Source organism: Nyctereutes procyonoides, unplaced genomic scaffold, assembly GCF_905146905.1.
Source record: "Nyctereutes procyonoides isolate TBG_1078 unplaced genomic scaffold, NYPRO_anot_genome, whole genome shotgun sequence".
Classification (NCBI taxonomy): Eukaryota; Metazoa; Chordata; class Mammalia; order Carnivora; family Canidae; genus Nyctereutes; species Nyctereutes procyonoides.
The window spans coordinates 45,984,264-46,004,822 of NW_026575046.1; the positions used below are offsets into that span (position 1 = coordinate 45,984,264).

A 20,559-nucleotide genomic window follows, 5' to 3' on the forward strand; every position below is an offset into this window, starting at 1 on the left:
TGCTATCTGATCCTTCACAGAAGAACCTCACCAACCTCTGATGTATAGTCTGATTTATAATAGTGCTGAAATCATTAAGTTTCATTAGTTAACTTGGTGAGACTACAGACCTAATTATTCAATCAAGCACCCATCTAAGTGTTGCTATGGAAGCATTTTGTAGATGTAATTAACATCTACAATCAGTTGACTTCAAGTAAGCAAAGGAGACTATTCTTGATAGTCTAAGTAGGACCGATCCAATCAGTTGGAAGGCCTTAAAAATGAATCTTCCTTGAAACAGAAGAAATTCCAGCTGTGTGGACAGCAGCTTCTGTTCCTGCCTGAGAAGGTCTAGCCTGCGCTTCCTGATAGCCTGCCATATGGATTTGGGATGTGCCTAACCAGCCTCACATTCACATAAGTCAGTTCCTAGCAATACATATCTTTATGTTTATATATTTCTCCTACTGGTTCTGTTTCTTTGGGGGAATCTTGGCTGATTCAACTGCTCACTACAAAAGATCCTACCTAATCTGTGCTGCTACAAAGCCATAAAGGAAATAACTTTAGATAAAATGAAGTTAATATTTTGCCATAGCTGACAGGCAGCTATGACATTGCCTAATCTATTTATATTGACACTCTAGTGTAAGGCAGAAAGGGGAAATGGGGGTTACTTTTTTTTAAGATTTTATTTATTTATTAATGAGAGACACAGAGAAAGAGAGGCAGAGACACAGGCAGAGGGAGAAGCAGGCTTCCTATAGGGAGCCTGATGCAAGACTTCATCCCAGGACCCTGGGATCACAATCTGAGCCAAAGGTAGATGCTCAACCACTGAGCCACCCAGGTGCCCCAGTGAGAGTTATGAATAAAGAAAATCCAGGAAGACTTTAATTCAGTCTTATCACTGTGGGTCAAAGAGACGATTTTTGTTTCGTGCTAGCATCTGTTTCCAAAGCAAAAATGAGATTTTTCCAAAAAGTGTCTTGATTAGCCTAACTCTAGGACTCTTTTCTGGGGGCAACTGCTGTTGGCTCTCAGAGCACCTTTACCTCCTAACATTGTTGGTGAATCCTGTGCTTGTGTACAGAGGAGAGTTTTCTGGGGTTTTATCATATCTTCTTTCCTTTTTAAAGATTTTATTTATTTATTCATGAGAGACACAGAGAGAGACATAGACGTAGGCGGTGGGAGAAGCAGGCTCCCCGCAGGGAGCCTGATGTAGGACTCCATCCCAGGACCCCAGGATCACACCCTGAGCCAAACAAAGGAAGTCGCTCAAGCACTGAGCCACCCAAGTGCCCCTTTTATCATATTTTCAAGTGGGTCTATGGCACCAATAGAATAAAAGACTCAAATGACATCCTCTGTAGGTGTATATTTAACTGTTATGTGTCACCTTTGTATACATTATCTCCTCTAATCCTCACAATAATCATATGAAATACATACTAGTATCCCATTTTACAGTTGAAAACTGAATCTTAGGGCAGTCTGGGTGGCTCAGCGGTTTGGCGCCGCCTTCGGCCCAGGGCTTGATCCTGGGGACCCAGGATGTAGTCTTGCATCAGGCTCCCTGCACGGAGCCTGCTTCTCCCTCTGCCTCTGTGTGTGTGTGTGTGTGTGTGTGTGTGTGTGTGTCTCATGAATAAATAAAATCTTAAAAAAAAAGAAAACTGAATCTTAGAAAAAAAGTGACATAGTTTATCCTACTGGCATAGGCAATATAAGCAATAGAGTGTGGATTTGCAGTCAAATGCTCTACCACTGAGCTCTACCCTCTAAAGTGTGGATTTGAATTCACATCACATACCAAAGTTCCTGCTGGGTAGCTGTGGGAGAGAATTCTGTTCAGTCACTAAGCTGTTATCCCGGAACTTCTGCATTTGTGGTGGTGGCTTGGGTGGCCAAGCACCTGCTTAGCTTCTGCCCACTTGCCTGGGGAGGAACAAGTTGGAGGTGGCCCCCAAGTTTTGCTGGGGGCCTTCTGGCCTGCTAGCCACTAGCTTTCTAACATGCCCCAGCCCAGTGGGAGGGAGGAAGAGGAGGAGCAGGGCACCCTGGGGAGAGGAGGGCGGGTCCTGAGAGAGAGTTTGAAAAGAGGAAGGAAGTGGGGCTCTGCGGAGCGCCTAGCCACCCCCTGGCTGCTTCCCCACAGGAGGACGCAAGGAGCCCGCAGCTCCCCTGGCCCAGCCATGGCCCCCTGGCGCAAAACTGACAAGGAGCGACACGGCGTGGGTAGGTGTGGGCAAGGGGTCCCCAGCAGGGAGAAGGGGGAAGGTCAGGTGGCCTGAGATCCATGCGCAGGAAGATGCTGAAGGAGCCTGCAGGGCGGCCACAGGCGGGGTACACTGACCCAAGGTCCTAGGGCTCAGTGACTTCCTCTGCTAGCTGCAGGGCCAGCTGGGCAGGGAGGAGGAGGCAGCGGGAGAGGAAAGTGGGCACGCTGCCCAGTTGGCTTTGCCCAGCCCATGCCCTCTACCACTGGGCACAGATTGCTGTCTATCCCCCAACACTTCTGCATCCCCTAGGTGGTGGTTAGCCCAGTTGGCTCTGTGTGCCACAGTCCCAGTGTTTCGAGGAGTGGACTTCATCCCTCCATGTAGAGAGCCTCATAGAAGGAACACCCGCCCTCTCTGGCCTGGCCCAGCATGCCTTCTTCCACTCCTGTCCAAAAAGACACCCATCTGCCTGCTTCCCCTGCCTGTTTCTTCTGGGTCAGATGACTGCTTATTTGGTAGAGGGTCCAGAGAGCTGTACAGGCTTGAGGCGTGGTGTTGGAGAGCAGAGTCCTTCACTCAGCCCTGGAGAACCTCTGGGAAGAAAGGCTCCTTCCAGGTTATCCGGGGACATCCAAGAAGCCGGCCTCATCAGCTTCAGCCATCTAAGCTCCCAGAAGCCTCTGCCTCAAGCTCAGGGGCGGAAGTGGTGGCTGGGGGAAGGGAAACTTCAGGTACTGGGACTCTACTAAGTGGCACCCGTGGTGCAGCCTCTGAAAACTCACTGTGGTTTTCAAATTTACACTTAAGTTTGAAAACCACTGTATGGTTTCCTACACAGGCAGATACCAGACACCAACCCCAGAGATGAGCATTGAACAGGTCAGAAGTTGGAGTACCCAGGCCCGGAGGGAGATTAGATACAGGGAATCCCAAGGCCACTCCCGGGAGAAATGCTTCCCTGGAGAGTTCAACATTTATCTCTTCACTTGCTGGGCTCTAGGCACTATGGAGTGTTTTAAAATAAAGGTCCCCATCCAGAGAACAAATAATAATCTAATCCTAAACTGAAGAGCTTCAGTTTCTTCATCTATAAAATGGGAAGTTTGAACTAAAACCCTAAGGACCATGTCTAACTTCACAGCTTCTTTAAGTCTGGCCCTATCAGCTGGGGGCGTCAAGCTTAAATTCTTCTCAAGGGAAAATGGGAACTATTAGGTGGGGCAGACCACTGTAGGCAGAGAGGCCAATGTAGTATAGGAGATGAAAGTGGGACATGAAGGGCATATCCAGGAAAGAAGACAGATGCTCCTTTTGCCTGAGAAGAATGATTGTACTTAAAGTAAGCTGGAGCCACATTTTGGAGGGGTATAAATGCCAGGCTAAGAAATTGAGACTTTTCCCACTTAGGCAGTGGGGAGCCAAAGAGGGCTTCTGAGCAGGGAAGAGGCATGGACAGATTTGTGCTGAAGCCAGTGTGGAGGGAGGCTGAGTGAACAGAATGGCAAAGGTGCCTGGGTGGCAGATAGGAGACCATATCGGTCCACAGTAAGTAGAGCAGCAAATTGCGGGAGATTTGAGCAGTGTGGAAGAGCCCTACCCTTCGTCCCAAGGGCTGCAGTGTATTCCTGCTGTGAAGGCCCTGTGCTATGCTGTGAAGATCATGGGCTCTGGTGCTAGACTGCCTGTTTTTGGATTCCAGCTTCTAACACTTTCCAGCCCTGTGACCTACACAAGCTACTTACTCCCTCCAGGCCTTAGTTTCCTTGTCTCCTTGTCTATATAATGGGGATAATAATAGCCCATGCCTCCGGGGTTGTTGTAGAAGTAAAGGAGTTCATTCACATAAAGTGCTTAGAATGACAATTGTACAAAGCAGTCCTCACTAGATGTTATCAATTATTATTCTTAGACTTTGTCTTTTGCATGAGAGTTTACTAGAGGACATGGTACCATAGGATGGGACAGAGTTACAGGTTGGAGTAGAGTTCCCACCCTCTCTTGCAGAGGAAATCCAACCTATATGGTCAGGGATTAGGAACTCTGTTAGGCATTAGGCCTGACGGCTTCTTGACCTGATGGTATAGCTGACATTTTTCATGCCTACTTATGAAAATTCTATTTCATAGGGAGTCAGAAGATCTATGACCCTCTAGGGAGCCAGACAGCACTAAGATAGGTGCCTACTTATCAAAGGGTGTCTCTTTTCTCTGCAGATAAATGCAGGACTCTTTCTTAAGCCTTCAGTAGATGGAAAGAAGAGGGAGTGTAATTTATGATGGAATGGCGGACTGGAGTCATGAGACAGAAAGAACAGGGACCGAACATTAAGGAGTCTCGGTTTTAGTTCTGACACCATCACTAGTTGCAGACAGATCTATGACAGATCTAGTTTTCTCATTGTAAGTCTAGGTATTAATATTTTTATATTTCAAGGTGTTCTTTTACAAAGAACATCTGAGATCATGAGTATGGGGGCTTGGGATAAGAGAAAGAGAAACATAAAGTTTAGTGGTTTATCAGAATATCTCTAGAGTCCAGCCAGGCCTAAAACACAAGAACCTGAGCTTTGCTTTCTTATTTGGTTTCCTCATCAGTGCTGGTGGCATTAGCCCGTTTTCGTCTGGTATAATTCACAAGGACTGCTCACATCTGTCTTTTTGTCTCATCAGGGGCTGGCTTTACACGAGAGTTTCATCACCAGAAGCACTGGCTTCTTGCTCATCTTGTTGTCTGGTTGGCAGCCCCAGGAGACCTTCATAGAGATGCCTTGTCTGATTATTTTTCCTTCCTTGATGGAATCTTAACATGTGATCCGTTAGAATCCCAGAGAGTTCCAGAAGTGGAACAAAACAGTATGAATATGAAGTAAGAAAAGGCACAGACTGCCTTTGAAGAGATGTGTGAGGTTAGAAGGTTGGGCTGTGAAGTTAGAACTGATTTTAAATCTGGGCCTGTTTCCTCATCAATAAAGTGAGGTCTCATGATAATGTGGGTCTCATGAGGCTGTTGTGAAGATTGAATGGGGTAATCCATGAAAAGTACTTAGTAATGTGGTTGACTCAATCAAAGTTAGTGACTAAGGTAAGGGAGTTACCTAATAGTTGTGGAGCCAAGAGAAACACAGGGTAATGCACCCTAATACCAGATTGAGGATGGTGATGCCTTCCAAGAGTGTAGTATTTTGTGGTTTACAAGACCCATTCTCATGAAATATCTTTGGCTCCAGAACATCTCTGTGAGACATTATTTTCATTTTACAGATGAAGAAACCAAGACCCAGAGTTCATATAATTTAGAAGTACTTGGGCTTGGCCTTAAATTCAGTTGACTTCAGATCCCAGGTCCTTTGCACCATACAAGGAAGAAATCCAGGAGCAGGAACATCACAGAAAAAGGCAGGATATTGGATATGTAGCATTTGGGTCAAACAATAAATATTCTGCTTTGGTTTTAGTAGATGTTTATAATGAAAACAAAGCAAAACAAAACAAAACTTGTGAGAGGTAGACTGCAGCCAGATGGTGAAAGGGGCTTTGAATGCCAGCCCTATAAGTTTGGACTTCATTCTGTGCACAGTGGAATTTTTGAACAGGCATGTCACCTTTAAGAATTTAATATAATGAATTGTGAGAAGGGCAGGGATTGGGCATAGAGGTACAAAAACAGAAGTAGGTGACAATTTACCTGTCTCCTAATTGCAGGATTAGTTAACCCTCCAAGAGTCCACTTACAATTTGGCCTTTACTATCTTAATCTTCTTTGAGTCTCAGTGATGAGAGCTTCCACCTGGGAGCAGAAAAGGTAGAAGGAATACATAACAGTTATCAGTTAGGAATAAATGTGATGGGTGATAGAATACCTCCAGAAAAGTGGCTTAACCAAACTAGAAGTTTATTTCTCCCTCAAATAGAAAGCCCAGAAATGGTCCGTGAAGAGGTAGTGGAGCAATTCATTGTCTACTGCACTGCTTCCTTGTCATGAGGCTTCTGCCTCCTGAACCAAGCTTGTTGCTCAGGCTTCAGCTGTCAGGTCTCACTTCCAACCAGCAATAAGGATGAAGGGAACAAAAAGGGATGGCCTTTCTCTGTAAGGACACTTACCTGAAGGCCCACTTAATTCTTCCTCTTGTATCCTCTTGGCTAAAACATAATCGCATGATTGAATCTACCAAAGGTAGGTAGGAAATGTAGTCTGTAATAAAGGCAGCCACACACCCCGTTGAAAATTAGGAGCACCATTTCTAAGGAAGGAGGGGAAGAAAGACATTGGGGATGATATGTTAATTTGCTTAGGGTTGCTCTAAGAAAATACCATGGACTGGGGGGTTTAAACAATAGAATTTATTTTCTCACAGTTCTTGAGTCTAGAAGTTCAAGACCAAGGTGCCAGTAGGTTGGTTTCATTGTGAGGCCTTGGCTTGCTGATAGCTGTCTTCTCACTGCTTTGTCCCCACAGATGAGGTCATCTCTGTGTATGCTCGTCCCTGGTGTCTCCTCCTCTTAGAAGGCTGCCAATCATTATTACATTAGGGCCTTATCCTAAAGCTTCATTTTAATTTAATCACATTTAAAAAGACCTGATCTCTGAATACGGTTATATTCTGAGGTATTGAGGACTGGGACTTCAATATTTGTGACCCTAGGGTGGGGACAGCATATTAGTCCATAGTGGATAACTCATCATCTGTGGTATGAAATTTAGAGACTGTAGAAGAAGGCTTCAAGGCCAAGCTTCTCAGATAGAGAGTAGAGATAGAAAAAAGGTTAATTTACCCTAAAGCTAGGCCTGCCAGCATATATTTGTGTGGGAGCTTCAGTGATGCCCAGAAACCTCTCCTCTATACAGGTTGTCTCTGCTTATGGTTGTGAACCCATGTATGATGTTGAGGAGTACTGTTGGTGCCTTCTAAGGGCAATGAGGGAGAATCTGTTCTATGCTCCATCTAGCTTCTGGTGTTCCTGGAAATCTTTGGTGGTCCTTGGCTTGTAGAGGTTTCATCCCAATCTCAACCTCCATCTTTTTTTTTTTTAATTTACGATAGTCATACAGAGAGAGAGAGAGAGAGGCAGAGACACAGGCGGAGGGAGAAGCAGGCTCCATGCACCGGGAGCCCGACGTGGGACTCGATCCTGGGTCTCCAGGATCGTGCCCTGGGCGAAAGGCAGGCGCCAAACCGCTGCGCCACCCAGGGATCCCTCAACCTCCATCTTTATAGGGTGTTCTCCCTGTGTGTATGTCTTTCTCCAAATTATCCCATTTAATAAGGACACCAGGAGACACCTGGGTAGCTCAGTGGTTGAGTGTCTGCCTTCGGCTCAGGGCATGATCCAGGAATCCCTGGACTGAGTCCCACATCAGGCTCCCTGCATGGAGCCTGCTTCTCCCTCTGCCTGTGTCTCTGCCTCTCTCTGTCTCTCATCAATCAATAAATAAAATCTTAAAAAATAATAATAAGGATACCAGTCTTATTGGATTAGGGCCCACCCTAATGACATCATTTTCACTTGATTACCTCTGTAAAGACTGCATCTCCAAATAAGATCACACACTGATATGCTGGGGGTTAGGACTCTAACACATCCTTTTTTTTTTTTTTATTTTGTGGTAGGGGCTTAATGCAAACCATACTAGGCTCTGCAAAAGTGGAGAAAGGGTCTTTTGCACATCTTGACTGGGGAATACAGATGAATCTGAGACCACTTTCATGTTCAGGAATGTAGATGATGCTATTGCAGTGCAGGACTCTGGACAGAGCTGGTCTATACCAAAATGGACAGATTTGGAGTGGGAAGTGGGCATTTGGGTCTCTTGCAACATAGACTCTAAAGGAGTCCTTTAAAGGAACGAAATCCATTCAAACTGGCTCAATTAAAAGTTGTGTGGTGTGGTGTATATGTGTATGTGAGGAGGTGAGTGGAATATTTCAAGGATCAGTTGAAATCGAACAAAAACCCAAGAAACCTGAAAGGCAGGCCTCCAGAAGTGCCTAAACAAAGGCAGCCCTGGAAACCTCTGCCTTCCTTATCATGGCAACCTCGCTTCTCTTAACACATCAGTGCTATTTTCCTTGCTTTCGTTACTAACTCCTTCTAATTCTATCACTCCTTCATAACCTTGATATTCTTTTAACACCATCAGAGTGGCCCCAGTGCCACATATCCCAACTCTGCATGACTTCACAGTTCAAGTATCCACCAAATCTTCTCCTCTCTATTTATCTGTTCAAAGTTCTGAAAGAGAAGATCTGAATGGACTGACTCACATTTTCAAGAAAGGCCACTCAGATCAGAGACCATTAATAGCCTAGGAGTGGGCCCCACTCTGATCAAGGGACTGCTCCTAACTAGTTCAATACACTGGGCTTGGGGACATGAGGCTTGCTACTCATTTAGCAGGAGCCATGGCTAGGGATGGATTCTTTGAGTAGGAATCATGAGTAGAACATACATCTCAAATAAACTCAGGGAAGAACTCTACTACAATGGGGCTAGTTATACTGTTCTTGCTGCCCAAGGTAATAATCAAGGAGGAGGGATAGAGAATACTATTCATTCACTAACTTGTTCATTCATTTACTCATTCATCCTTCATTTATTTCTTAAATATTTGTTGGCATTTCCTTTGTGCCAGGCACTATGCTAGACCCTGAAATTACAGGAATTAGGCCAATATAGTTCCAACTTTTGGAGTTTATAGTCTAGTGGGGAAGACAAAAAAGGACATTGTAGACAAATCAATAAGCATATAAATATGTTATGATATGTGCTATTGTAATAAAAGTTTGTTCCATGAATGAGAGCATTAGAAGGAGGGGTCTTAAATTAGATGGTCTGGGAAGACCTCTGAGGAGCAATGGAGAAAAGAATTCCAAAGGAAACGCTTGTAGAGATGTTAGTACATATATCTTTGCTACCGAGGCCAACTATATATTTGGGCTAGTCCTCCAAAATTAGTCTGGTGCAACAAAAAAACATGTATTGGAAATCTGATTCCATCCTACCACCAATTCTTAAGTGCCCGGCCTCCCACTCTTAATGCTTCAGCAATTTATGATTGTTTAGAAGTACCTGATGGGCTGATTCTTTAAGTCCATGTAAGGAAATTGTCCTAATCCCTTGGCTTGTGAGAGCCTCACTAGTTAGTGGCCCTCTTGTTTCCAACCTTAATGTCTATATTTGAATGAGCCTTAACTGCTTGTGTTTACTAAGCTCTGCTTCTTCCTGCTGCTGTATGTTGAGACAGGCATTGTAGTCACCATAGTATTCTAATTTCCGGACTTTTGGACTTCTTTTTGCTCGTTTGTTTGTTAAAGCTTATAAACCATTAATTTAATAGTCAGTTACACACTGGTGCCCACAGTCTGTTCTGTAGCAAATGCTCAGCAAATGGGAAATGATAATGCTTATCACCTCCAAATCCAGAGGAATCTGGGTAGAAACACTGCAAATGTTCCCTTTTATAGGCACTTTCTCCTTTCTTCATTTAATTGATATGGGTTAAAACGTGGTCAGGCTGAGTTTGTAAGTCTCTCAAGTCTTACTTGGTTTTTAGTTCTCCTTAGAGAAAGTTGTCTCTTGACCCTCTGATCTCACTAGGACACTGTCAGCTTTTGCATTGGTTTAAAGCTACAGTCACAGAAACTGGGACTAGAGAGGGATAGGACTGACAATGATTGCATTTTTCCAGACTCCTCTCTAGACATTACTTCAGAACACTTCGAGTTCCTCTGACAACAATGTGAGCCCTTGGGTCCAAGCCTGAACTAGGGTGGTAGAAGGAGACCTAGGTGGAAACTGTGTCTTGCATACATGTCCCAGGATACAAAAAGATTCTGAAGAGAGTAGATGTTGAGCAAGCATTTGTTGTATTGGATTGAATGGTGGCAATGCCTGGCCTGAGACACCATGATCAGCATGTTGGGTTGCAGCAGAAGAACATACATAGTGCCAGCTGAATCCCCAGTGCCAGTGGGATCTTGCTACTTGCCTCACTGATGGTGGAAATAGGCAGTTGCCCCAGGAGAGAATGTTCTGGATAGAATAAATAGCCAATGCAGAGATTTTAAAGAGGAGAGCAAGCAAGGGGCAGAAGAGTAGGAAATGAATTCTCTGAGGAGAGGTTGTAGTGAGTGGTGCCTGGTACATGTTGTAATAACTAAAGCTTTTACTCTAAATGGAAGGGAATGGGGCATTGTAGGGTTTTCTGTAGAATAGCAGAATGTTCTTATTTTAAAAGATTATTCTAGCTGTTTTATGATGGATAGAGGGTAATCAAATGTGGAAGCAGGGAGGGTGATTAAGCAACTGCTACAATGACCCTGGCAGGAGATGGTGGTGGCCTATACCAGGGAGGCAGAAATGGGGGAGGTGAGATGTGCTTAGATTCTGGATGTGTGTGTTGTAGGTGGAACAAATAGGATTTTCTTCATGGATTGAAATGAGCATGAGAGAAAAAGAGGAATCAGAAGTGACTCCAAGGCTTTTGGTGTGAGCAGCTGGAAGAATGGAATTGCATACAGAACTTCCTTCATTAAACCCTTGATTTCAGTTCTCATCCACATTGTCATAAATAATAACATTGCCTCACTTTTCTTCAGCATGGTACATTTACAAAACACTGTGGCACCATGTTTGAGCACTTTGAGAGATGTGTACTTTAATCATTCTTTCACAGATGAGGAAACTGGAGAGCAGAGACTTTCAAGGTTTCACTGAAATGCAAATACTTTCAGACAGTTTTCTCACACTTCATTCCTGGAGGATCCTCTTCTGTTTTACTTCAGACTCATTTTGTACCTTGTCTTTAGTTATGTAACCACATGTCATCTCTCCCACTGGATAGCATATTGTCTGAGGGTAGAATTGTGTTTTGGGGTCAAGTTTGAATCCACCCAGCTAAAAGCCACTAGTAGGAACATAGTATATCAGAGAAACTAAACATTATTGTAACATGGGACTCTTGAGAATCCAGTGGAAGCTCTAAACTCTCTTCTTGCAAATTTGCACAGGTGCAGCTTTGCATTTTAATTTCAAGTCCTGTTCATGAAAGTGAGTTAAGTACGGCCAGGTAAAAGTACTCAGGAACTATTTAGTAAACCAATACCATAAACACAGCGAAAGCATTCTGCCCAAAGTGTAAATTTTTGATTTTGGGAGCTCTGAAGAATAAAAAAAATAATTTTGAAAGATTTTATTTATTTATTTGTTTATTTATTTATTTATTTATTTGAGAAAGAGCACAAATAAGTCAGAGAGAGGGGCAGAGGGAGAAGGTGAAGTAGGCTCCCCACTGAGCAGGGAGCCCAATGTGGGGTTCCATTCCAGGGTCCTAGAATTATGCCCTGAGCTGAAGTAAGACATTTAACGAACTGAGCCACCCAGGCACCCCAAGGAAACTATTTTTTTAAAGATTCAGTTATTGGGATCCCTGGGTGGCGCAGTGGTTTAGCGCCTGCCTTTGGCCCAGGGCGTGATCCTGGAGACCCGGGATCGAATCCCATGTCGGGCTCCCGGTGCATGGAGCCTGCTTCTCACTCTGCCTATGTCTCTGCCTCTCTCTCTCTCTGTGACTATCATAAATAAATAAAAATTAAAAAAAATAAAGATTCAGTTATTTATTTGAGAGAGAGAGAGAGAAAGAGAGAGGAGAGGATGCAAGTTAGGGAGAGGGGCAGAGAGAGAGAATCGTAAGCAGACTCTGCACTGAACTTAGAGCCCAACATGCGGCTCCACCTCACAACCCTGAGATTATGACCTGAGCCAAAATTAAGAGACAGACTCAACCAACTGAGCCATGCAGATGCCCAAGGAAAACCATCTTTATTGTCTATTCATATCAGTTAAATTCAATAAGTCTGTGCTAAGTGATAGTCCTGAGCTGGTCCTGATAAAAACAGTCCTTGCCTTGGAAGCTTACAGTCCAGTAGTAAACTCTCTTTCTTCTTTTTGCTTGAGGTGACAAACAACAGTATTATTAGTACTAATGTCCCCATTTCACAGGTTGGCCTGGGTGGACCTTTTGTTTCATGTTACCATAGCTCTGCCATCACCTTTATTATATTTCATTGCAGCCTCATGTTGAATAGAATGCAAATTCATGATAGCAAGACCATGTATTTTACTCTTCTACACAGAACAAGTGCTCAATTAGTAATTGCTGATTGGGTGGATGGAATGGTGGGTGAATGGGTGGATCAATGGGAAGGTGGATGGTTTAGTGGAGTGGATAAGTGTGTAGATGATTGTGGATGGGGCAGTAACAGAGGTTAGAGGTTTTTCACTTTATGGTGGCCTCATAAGATTCAGATGGACTCAATTGCCCCATCTTGCCTTCATCTCTTCGACCTTAATTCTTCCCTGTCAGAATGCTGGGTCCTATGAGAGCAGCACAGCAATAAATGGGGTGTTCTTGAACTCTTCCCCAAATATCTGGACCCCTGTAGTTGGCCACTTCCCCCAATCCCATAGTTCTCACACTGGAACCTTATTCACATGGTCCGGTTGTCCCTCTCTGGGACTGTGTACACATCAAGCTAATTTCGCCTCCCTCCTCCCTACCCTTTACACTTTTTTCTCCACCCACCCCGTCAGGGGCTCTCACTCCAGTTCTCCCCCCTTGTCCTCCCTAAACCCCTCCCTCTCCTTCCAGTCTCACTTCCTTCATGGGGCCCCTCTTGATCTCTCTCTTCTGAGAGTTCATAGCTGCTGTGGCTCATAACTGAGCCCTTTGTTTTTAAGACATTTCTTGTTTAATGTGGGTTCATTTTGTCTGGTCAACTAGACTTCACAAAAGCTCCAGGACAGCAGGAGCTATCCCCTCTCACCTTACTTTTCTAACTTGGAAGATGCAGCAGAGTGCCAGATACTCCCTGAAATAGAAGTGAAGAAATCAGCCCTTGGTTTCATCATAAAACCACTCTTCCAACTCCAGCATGTGAATATGTGAACATAACGGCATGTGTGTGAGTGTATGTGTGTGTGTGTGTGTGTGTGTGTGAGCGCACCTATAGCATCACTGAAAAGGAAAGAGTGAATCCCATCATGATATTTTAGAGCAGTACTTATCAGCTTTGACACTGTTGACACTTGGGGCCAGATACTACTTTGTTCTGTGCAGGGTATTTAGCTGCACTCCTGACCTCTATCAGTTAGATGCCAGGAGCTCCTTCACTTTGTACTACCCGCCTCCAGACTGTGACAACTGAAAATGTCTCCAGATATTAGGAAATGTTCACTGGGGGTAAAAATGTCCTTAGTTGAGAATCACTGTTTTAGAGAACTCATGGAAATCCCAACTTTCTCTTGTTGGCTGGGCATGTCACTTTGTCTCACTAAAAACTGAGTATGATGATATGCAGTTAGGCAACTTCCTGGCTATGTCACCCTGTACTATTCACTCACTCTTATACTACCTCAATTTCCTCATCTGTAAAATGGAGATGACAATAATTGTACCCAAGAATTATGATGAGGATTATATGGGTTGGTAAAGCCCTTGGAATAGTGTCTGGTACACAGAAAGGACTCAGTAGAAGTTCTAATTCCTCTGCCCTCTCCTAGTCTATGGAGTTGCAACTCCTCCTTGGTTACCTCTGGTTGTGATTCTCCCACCTTATTCACTACTGACTTATACTGGATGTGAGCTCTGGCCTTGCTGCTGGAAGCTTCTGCTGGGTCATCATAGTTGCCCTCCCTGATGCAACATCAGGATGTTGCCTTGGTGCTGGGCCTGTCCACACCTTGCCCAGAGACTTCAGGCAAACTGCTTGTGCATTTTCAGTGAGTGTGTTTCACTCAAATCAAATGCTAGTTCAGCTATCCCCTAGAGTAGAGACCCTCCAAAGCCCAGCTCAGGGACGAGAGAAGTGAGTTTTAGGTGACTGCATTCTTTTTCTCCATTATTGTTTTTGTTTCTCAGATGCATCAACTTGTCCAAATTCTATTAACACTTGCTATTTGCTGAAGCTTTTCAAACATGCCAGCAAACAGCAGGGCCCCAGATGAGGTATGAATCCATAGTAAAGGTCATAGGGCATTTGATGGCTACAATCAAAATTGGCAACTAAGCTCGGTCAGCATCTCCTGAAGTAATCTCAAGAAATTCAAGAAAGAGTTTAGCCAGAAAAAGGGGCATACTTGCTCTTCATGTTCATATCCCTTCAGTTTAACAAGTATTTATTAAAGCTCAGTAAATATTGATTGAACTTCTGCTCTGGGCTTGGTGCTGTTCTCAGCACTGGGAATTTATTGGTCAAAAAGGCAGACTGTCTTCACCCTCACTGATGCTGGAAAAGATGAGAAATGAACAATATAGTGTATGTGTTTATACTATATATATATGTATACTTACATATGTATGTAAGTATATATCCAGTATACACACACATACACATACTTACAGGTATACATACATACACATAAACACAATAAATTATAATATCAGAAATGGGCTGGTAAAGGAAGCAAGGAATTTGGACTCTGATCTGGACTTGAATCTACTTATTACCACTTTCTGCCTGTGTGGTCATGGGCAAGTTTCTTAATCTCTCTTGGAGTTTCTCATATGTTACATGAGGGTAATACCCTGGAGGGGTACTAGAGAAGAAAGGAGGTGATACTAGTAGAATGATAGGGATTTTACCTGTCACCCCAGTACCCAGAATACTAAGTAGCACATAGTAGATGCAGAAATAAATATCTTTTGAAAAACATATATGTTCGGTACATGATATATGCCCAATAAGTGTTTACTATTTGGAGGAGGACAAGAAGTGTGTGCGGTAATTTGAAGGTAGACTTCTGGATTGATCTTTCCATCTATCAAAGTTACGAGGTGGATAAGTTGTTTACCCTCCCTGTGTCTCAGTTTCCAAATCTATAAATCCAAAAGAAGCATTGGACTTACCTTCTAACATTGTACAAACTAGAGAGATCCAACCCTAGTGTACTTTAACAATGGTATAAACAATGGTATAAAACAATGGTATAAACAATGGTATAACAATGGTATAAAATAAGCAATGGTGCTTATTTTTCCTTATTTCTCAATTTGGGTTCCTGATGAGCAGTGTATCTCAGCAGGTTTAAGTACAATTGGTGGCTAATTAGCAGATTCTATTTCTAGGGTTGTTGGAAGTCTCACCTGTCTCAAAGTAGCTGCTTGCATTGGCTTGTCAACCCAGATTTCCAACATAAGAGTCTTCATTGCGTTTAATGAGCCCAGATGGCCCTGATACTTTATACATCCCTTTGATCCTCAGCTGTAAGTATTTTGGTCTGAGTGGGCTTATAGTAACCAACTGCCACCTTGGTTCCTGAGTAAAGTACTTTGATATAGGGAGAGGTCAAATCTTTCATGAGGATATGTCAATATTCTCTAGTGTCTGGAGACCTTACATGAAAGAGGAAGCTAGAATGGTTGTCTCTGAATCCTGCCAACTGCCATTTGTCTATCTTCCCTTGGGCAGGCATGAGCAAGGTGGGGCAGGGTATGATTTCTGTGATTTTTCCTTATGTTTGTCCTATATTTGCCTTCTATTTTTCTGCCCCTTTCATCCCTCATTCAAAAGTTGACAGTGGCTGAGCCTATAGGGAATAGGAAAGAAGGTGATCTGTTTTTACACCGGTCAGAAATAACTCAAATGAGGATCAGAGATAAGCAATCAAACTTTAGCAAACAGTGGCATTCTGGTTCAATGTTTCCTGTTAGTCATTTAGAAAATTTAACAGAATTGGGTATTGGTATGCAAAGCCACTTCCTTTGTCAGTAATGTCTACTTTTTTCCAAATAGAGCCTTAAGAATAGAGGCCCTTATGCAAAGGCAGAGATACATTTATAAAATAAATAGTAACATCAGTTACTTTCATTTTCATAAAATGTGAATCATTGGAATGAATATAGACCTTCATATTGAATACCAGGTTTCAAGATCTGTCCAAGACATCTTCTTAAGTTGATTCATTAGAACTTTCTTATCTGACAGAGCTGGGCAGGGTGAGAGATTCCTAAGGAAAGATGGGGTGGAAACAGGGAAAAAAACAGTCATCCCTCTTCCAAATGTCTGATGGACAGACCTAATTTGCTAGTGCTTCAGAGATCAACTCATATTATAGATGTTTTTTTGTTTTGTTTTGTTTTGTTTTCTGTTAGAAACCTCATTTGCCTCGTTGGCCCTGCCCAGGCCTGTGACAGGCATGTTCTTAGCCAAGTTTCTGGGGTTGGAGGGAACAGGGAGTGGAGATTCTGAGTTAGGGCACCAGCAAGCTGGAGTGTGTCCAAATATCAGCAGCCTGTGTGGGTACAGGGTTTGAAATCAGGCCAAGTGTAAAAAGAATGAAGAAACATGCTATGTTTATGCAGGAGAAGAGATTCTTGAGTCCCCTGAGGATCTTCTCAAGGTTTGCTTTCAAACAAAGGATTAATTTTATTCAGTGTTGACCAACAGTGTCATTTGTTGCAAACTACAGGGAGGCAGATTTAAAGGTGACTTAAGAATTCTGAAGGAGTTCTTCTAAATAGATTGCTTTAGGAGGTTTTATAATGTTAGTTAAAGAGGAAAATGATTACCATTTATGGAGGACTTACTATGGCCGACACCAATCAAGCCCTTTTGTCTTAACCTCAGTTGAGCTTCCTAAGGACCCTGCAAATTTGGGACCATCATCCTCCATTCTACAGTTGGGGAAAATGAGGCTCAGGAGATGAAGTTGCTGCTCAGGCAGGCTTCCACTGGCCCTCACAGTGACTTTGTGTGGATTACAAAAAATACCTCTTCCCTACCCAGAGAGGGTACAAGTTTTGCAAGTAGATCACAGGTTGGGTACTAGCTTCCAATGCTCTCCTGCTTAGGTGGCCTTGTGCAAGACAAAGCCTGTATATCACATACTGTGGCTCTGGATTTGAGGTCAGCACCAACAAAGAGTAGAACTGGCCTCAAGAGCCACATCTGTCTGACTCCAGATAGACTCTTGGCTCCTAAGCTTTATTGTTTCTCAGGATTGAGACTTTCCATTTCAAGGAATACCTATGAAGACTAGTTGGTCCCTTGGTGAAAGAGCTGATTTACATAGGTGTTTAGACTAGATAGTCTGTAAGTTTCTTCCTTTCCTCTTAGAGAATGTGAGAAAATTGAAGCATAAAGAAGGATCTGGTGAACACCTGAATTCCTGCCATCTAGGTTCTGTGTGGGGGTGGTAGGGTGGGGGCAGGGTAACAGGTGCAGAGAATGAGCAAGGCACAGGGCTGGGTTTGAGTCCTGGCTCTATGACAGGAAAAGGAGAGATTTGGGGTGAGCCACTCAAACTCTCTGAACCTTATTTTCCTCATCTGTAAAATGGGAATAGTAACTACCTCATGTAGTAGATATAAAGACAACATGAAAGAGCAATTTCTCTGGGACACAGTGAAGCAACATTATAAATACCTCTTGTTTATGTCTGAGGGTGGTTCTGATCTCATTTCTTCTCCAAGGCCCCCTTCACTGATATTGTAACTGCTTTCACTCCATCTGTAGGTTTTGGTAGGTTGTGTTTTCATTTTCATTTGTCTCAAAGTGGCATGGAGCCCATTTAAGAAAAAAAAAAGTATATGTTGTTTATTGTACACATAGTTGTGATTTTTCCAGTTTTATTTCTGTTATCCATTTCTAGCTTTGTTCCTTTGTGGTTGGAAAAGTTACTCCGTATGATTTTAGTATTTTTCATGTATGGAGATGTGTTTTGTGCCCTAACATATGAGCTGTTCTAGAGGATGTTCCATGTGCACCTGAGAAGAATGTGCATTCTGCTGTTGTAGGATGGAGTATTTTGTATATGTCAAGTCTGGTTATTTATAGCGTGGTTCAGGTCCTCTATTTTCTTACTGATTTTATGCCTATTTGTTCTATCCATCATTGATATTGAGAGGTTGAAGTCTCCGATGATTATTGTGGAAGTACCTAGTTCTCCTTTTAATCATGTCAATGTTTGCTTCATACATTTTGGTGCTGTGATATTAGGGACATATGTTTATAATTGCTCTATGTTCTTAGTGTGTTGACCCTTTTGCCAACATATAATGCTCTTTTTTGTCTCTTGTAATACTTTTGACCTAAAGTCTGTTTTGTCTAATATTAGTATACCCACTAAGTGCTCTTTCTGTTACTATGTGCACGAAACATTTTTTTTTTCTTTCACTTTGAACTGGTGTCTTTGGATCTAAAGTGAGTCTCTTGTAGATAACATATTGTTGGATCATGGTGGGCTTTTTGTTGTTGGTGGTGGTGTTTTATAATATTTTCTGTCAATCTCTACCTTATGTTAGGAGGATTTAATTCATTTACATTTAATGTAAATACTCATAAGGAAGGATTTACTTTTAACATTTTGCTACTGGTTTTCTATATATCTTACATGTGTTTCTGTTCCTCAGTCTTCATTACTATTTCTTTTGTGTTTAATTGATTTTATTCTAGTTTACTGATTTGATTCTTTTCTCATTTACTTTTCTCTGTATTTTTTTTAAGTTATTTTCTTAGGGATTAACCGTGGGTTCACAATTAACATCTTACAATAATAATATATTTTGAGTTAATATTAACTTAGCTTCAATAGTATACAAAATCTTTGTACAAATCTCTCTCTCCCCTTTTGTTGTTATTGTCACACATTACATCTTTATATATTATGTACCTATTATTATAATTGTTTTACGCATTTGTCTTTCCAATTGTCAACTAGTGACGAACTTCTATTTCTGTTTATCTCGTGTTCATTTTTGAAGAATAATTTTGGGAGAGATAGAATTTAGTTGAAGTTTTTGTTCTTTGTTTTTTCCTTTTAGCACTTTAACTATGCCATCCACTGCCTTCTAGCCTCTCTGGTTTCTGAAGAGAAATCATTATTAATTTTATTGAAGAGTCTTTGTACATGATAAGCTGCTTCTCTCTTGTGTTTTTAAGATTCTCTCTTTGTCTTTGGTTTTTGATAATTACGTCTCAGTGTGGATATCTTTGTGTTTATTTTGTTCAGATCTCACTGAGCTTTTTTACTTTGTAAATTCATGTCTTCCATCAAATGAAAGTTTCTGGCCATTATTTCTTCAAATATTCTTGTTCTTTTTTCTCTCTTTCCTCTAATTATGGAAATCCTATTATATGAAGTTGGTGTGTTTGATAGTGTCCCACAGGTTACTTAGGTCCTGTTCATTCTTCTTTATTCTTTTTCCTTTTTGTTTCACAGTCAGCCTGATCTCAACTGATCTACTTTATTGATTCTTTCTTCTGCCTCCTCAAGTCTGCTATTGAGCCTCTCTAATGAATTTTTCACATTTGTTATTATACATTTTAGCTACAGAATTACAGAATTACTTTTTATTAGTTTGTCATTTCTATTTAATGATATTCTCTATATTATGAGACATTATTCTTTTGGTTTGACTTAGTTCTTTGGCCATAGTTTCCTTTAGTTAGTTCAGCATATTTAAGATAATTGACTTAAGGTCTTTGTCTTATAAATCCAATATTCATTCTTTTGTGGAAAATTTCTATTATCTTCTTTTTGTCCTTTCGTGAATGAGCCATCCTTTCTTGCTTTTGTTTTGTTTTGTTTTGTTTTGTTTTACATGGGTCATAATTTTGTGTTGAAGACTGGATACCTTGAATATCATAACGTGCTCTCAGATGTCAGATTCTCCTCCTTGCCAGGGCTGGTTGTATCTGCTTAATATAGGCTGTAGTAGTATGTTTGTTTAGTGGCTGTTCCACAGTGTTTTTGTGAAGACTGGTCACTTAAATCTCCAAATGCCTAGAGTTTAAAGAAAAAAAAAAAACCTGTTGTTTGTAGCTGGCCCCTGTGTGTGTGTGTATAGGGGCATACCTCTAACATGTAGCCAGACCACTTGCAACTCTGCCTTAGCCTGCATTTCCTGCCAGCATGGAGCTTGAAGGTCAATCAAAGTTGAGAGTTTAGAGCTTTTTCCCATCCTTTCTTAGCATGTGTACAGTCCTATATATATCCTTCTAGATCCCTTGGTATATGTGGCTATTGTATATTTAAGATTTATCCATATTGTAGCAACTATCAGTGCTTTGTTCCTTTTTGTGGCTGAAAAATATTCCATTGTATGGATAGACAATGTCTATATGCATGCCAGCAGATGGAAGACTGATGGGTATTAGTTAAGGAAAGTAGTGATATAATCCTCTTGTGCTATTTCTCTGGCTGCTGTGTGGAGATTGGATGGAGGGAGGCAGAAGTACATGTGGAAAGGCCCATGAGAAGGCCATTGCTCTGTCTTTCTAATTCCAGTGGTCTCCAAACCAAATAAATAGAAGCTCACTGCTGATGAATCCTGTGACCAAACAGGTTAGAAGGTA

The 20,559-nt window shown here is 42.1% G+C and overlaps 1 protein-coding gene across 1 annotated transcript in view; it reads left to right on the forward strand.

Moving 5' to 3' along the window:
* The first annotated feature begins 2,144 nt into the window (after positions 1-2,144).
* Positions 2,145-20,559, forward strand: part of DOCK2 (dedicator of cytokinesis 2) — a 401,682-nt gene continuing 383,267 nt past the window's right edge. Inside the window, exon 1 of the mRNA XM_055325894.1 lies at positions 2,145-2,223. Coding sequence (XP_055181869.1) covers positions 2,181-2,223 — 43 coding nt within the window. The 5' untranslated portion in view covers positions 2,145-2,180. The remainder of the gene's footprint in view (positions 2,224-20,559) is intronic.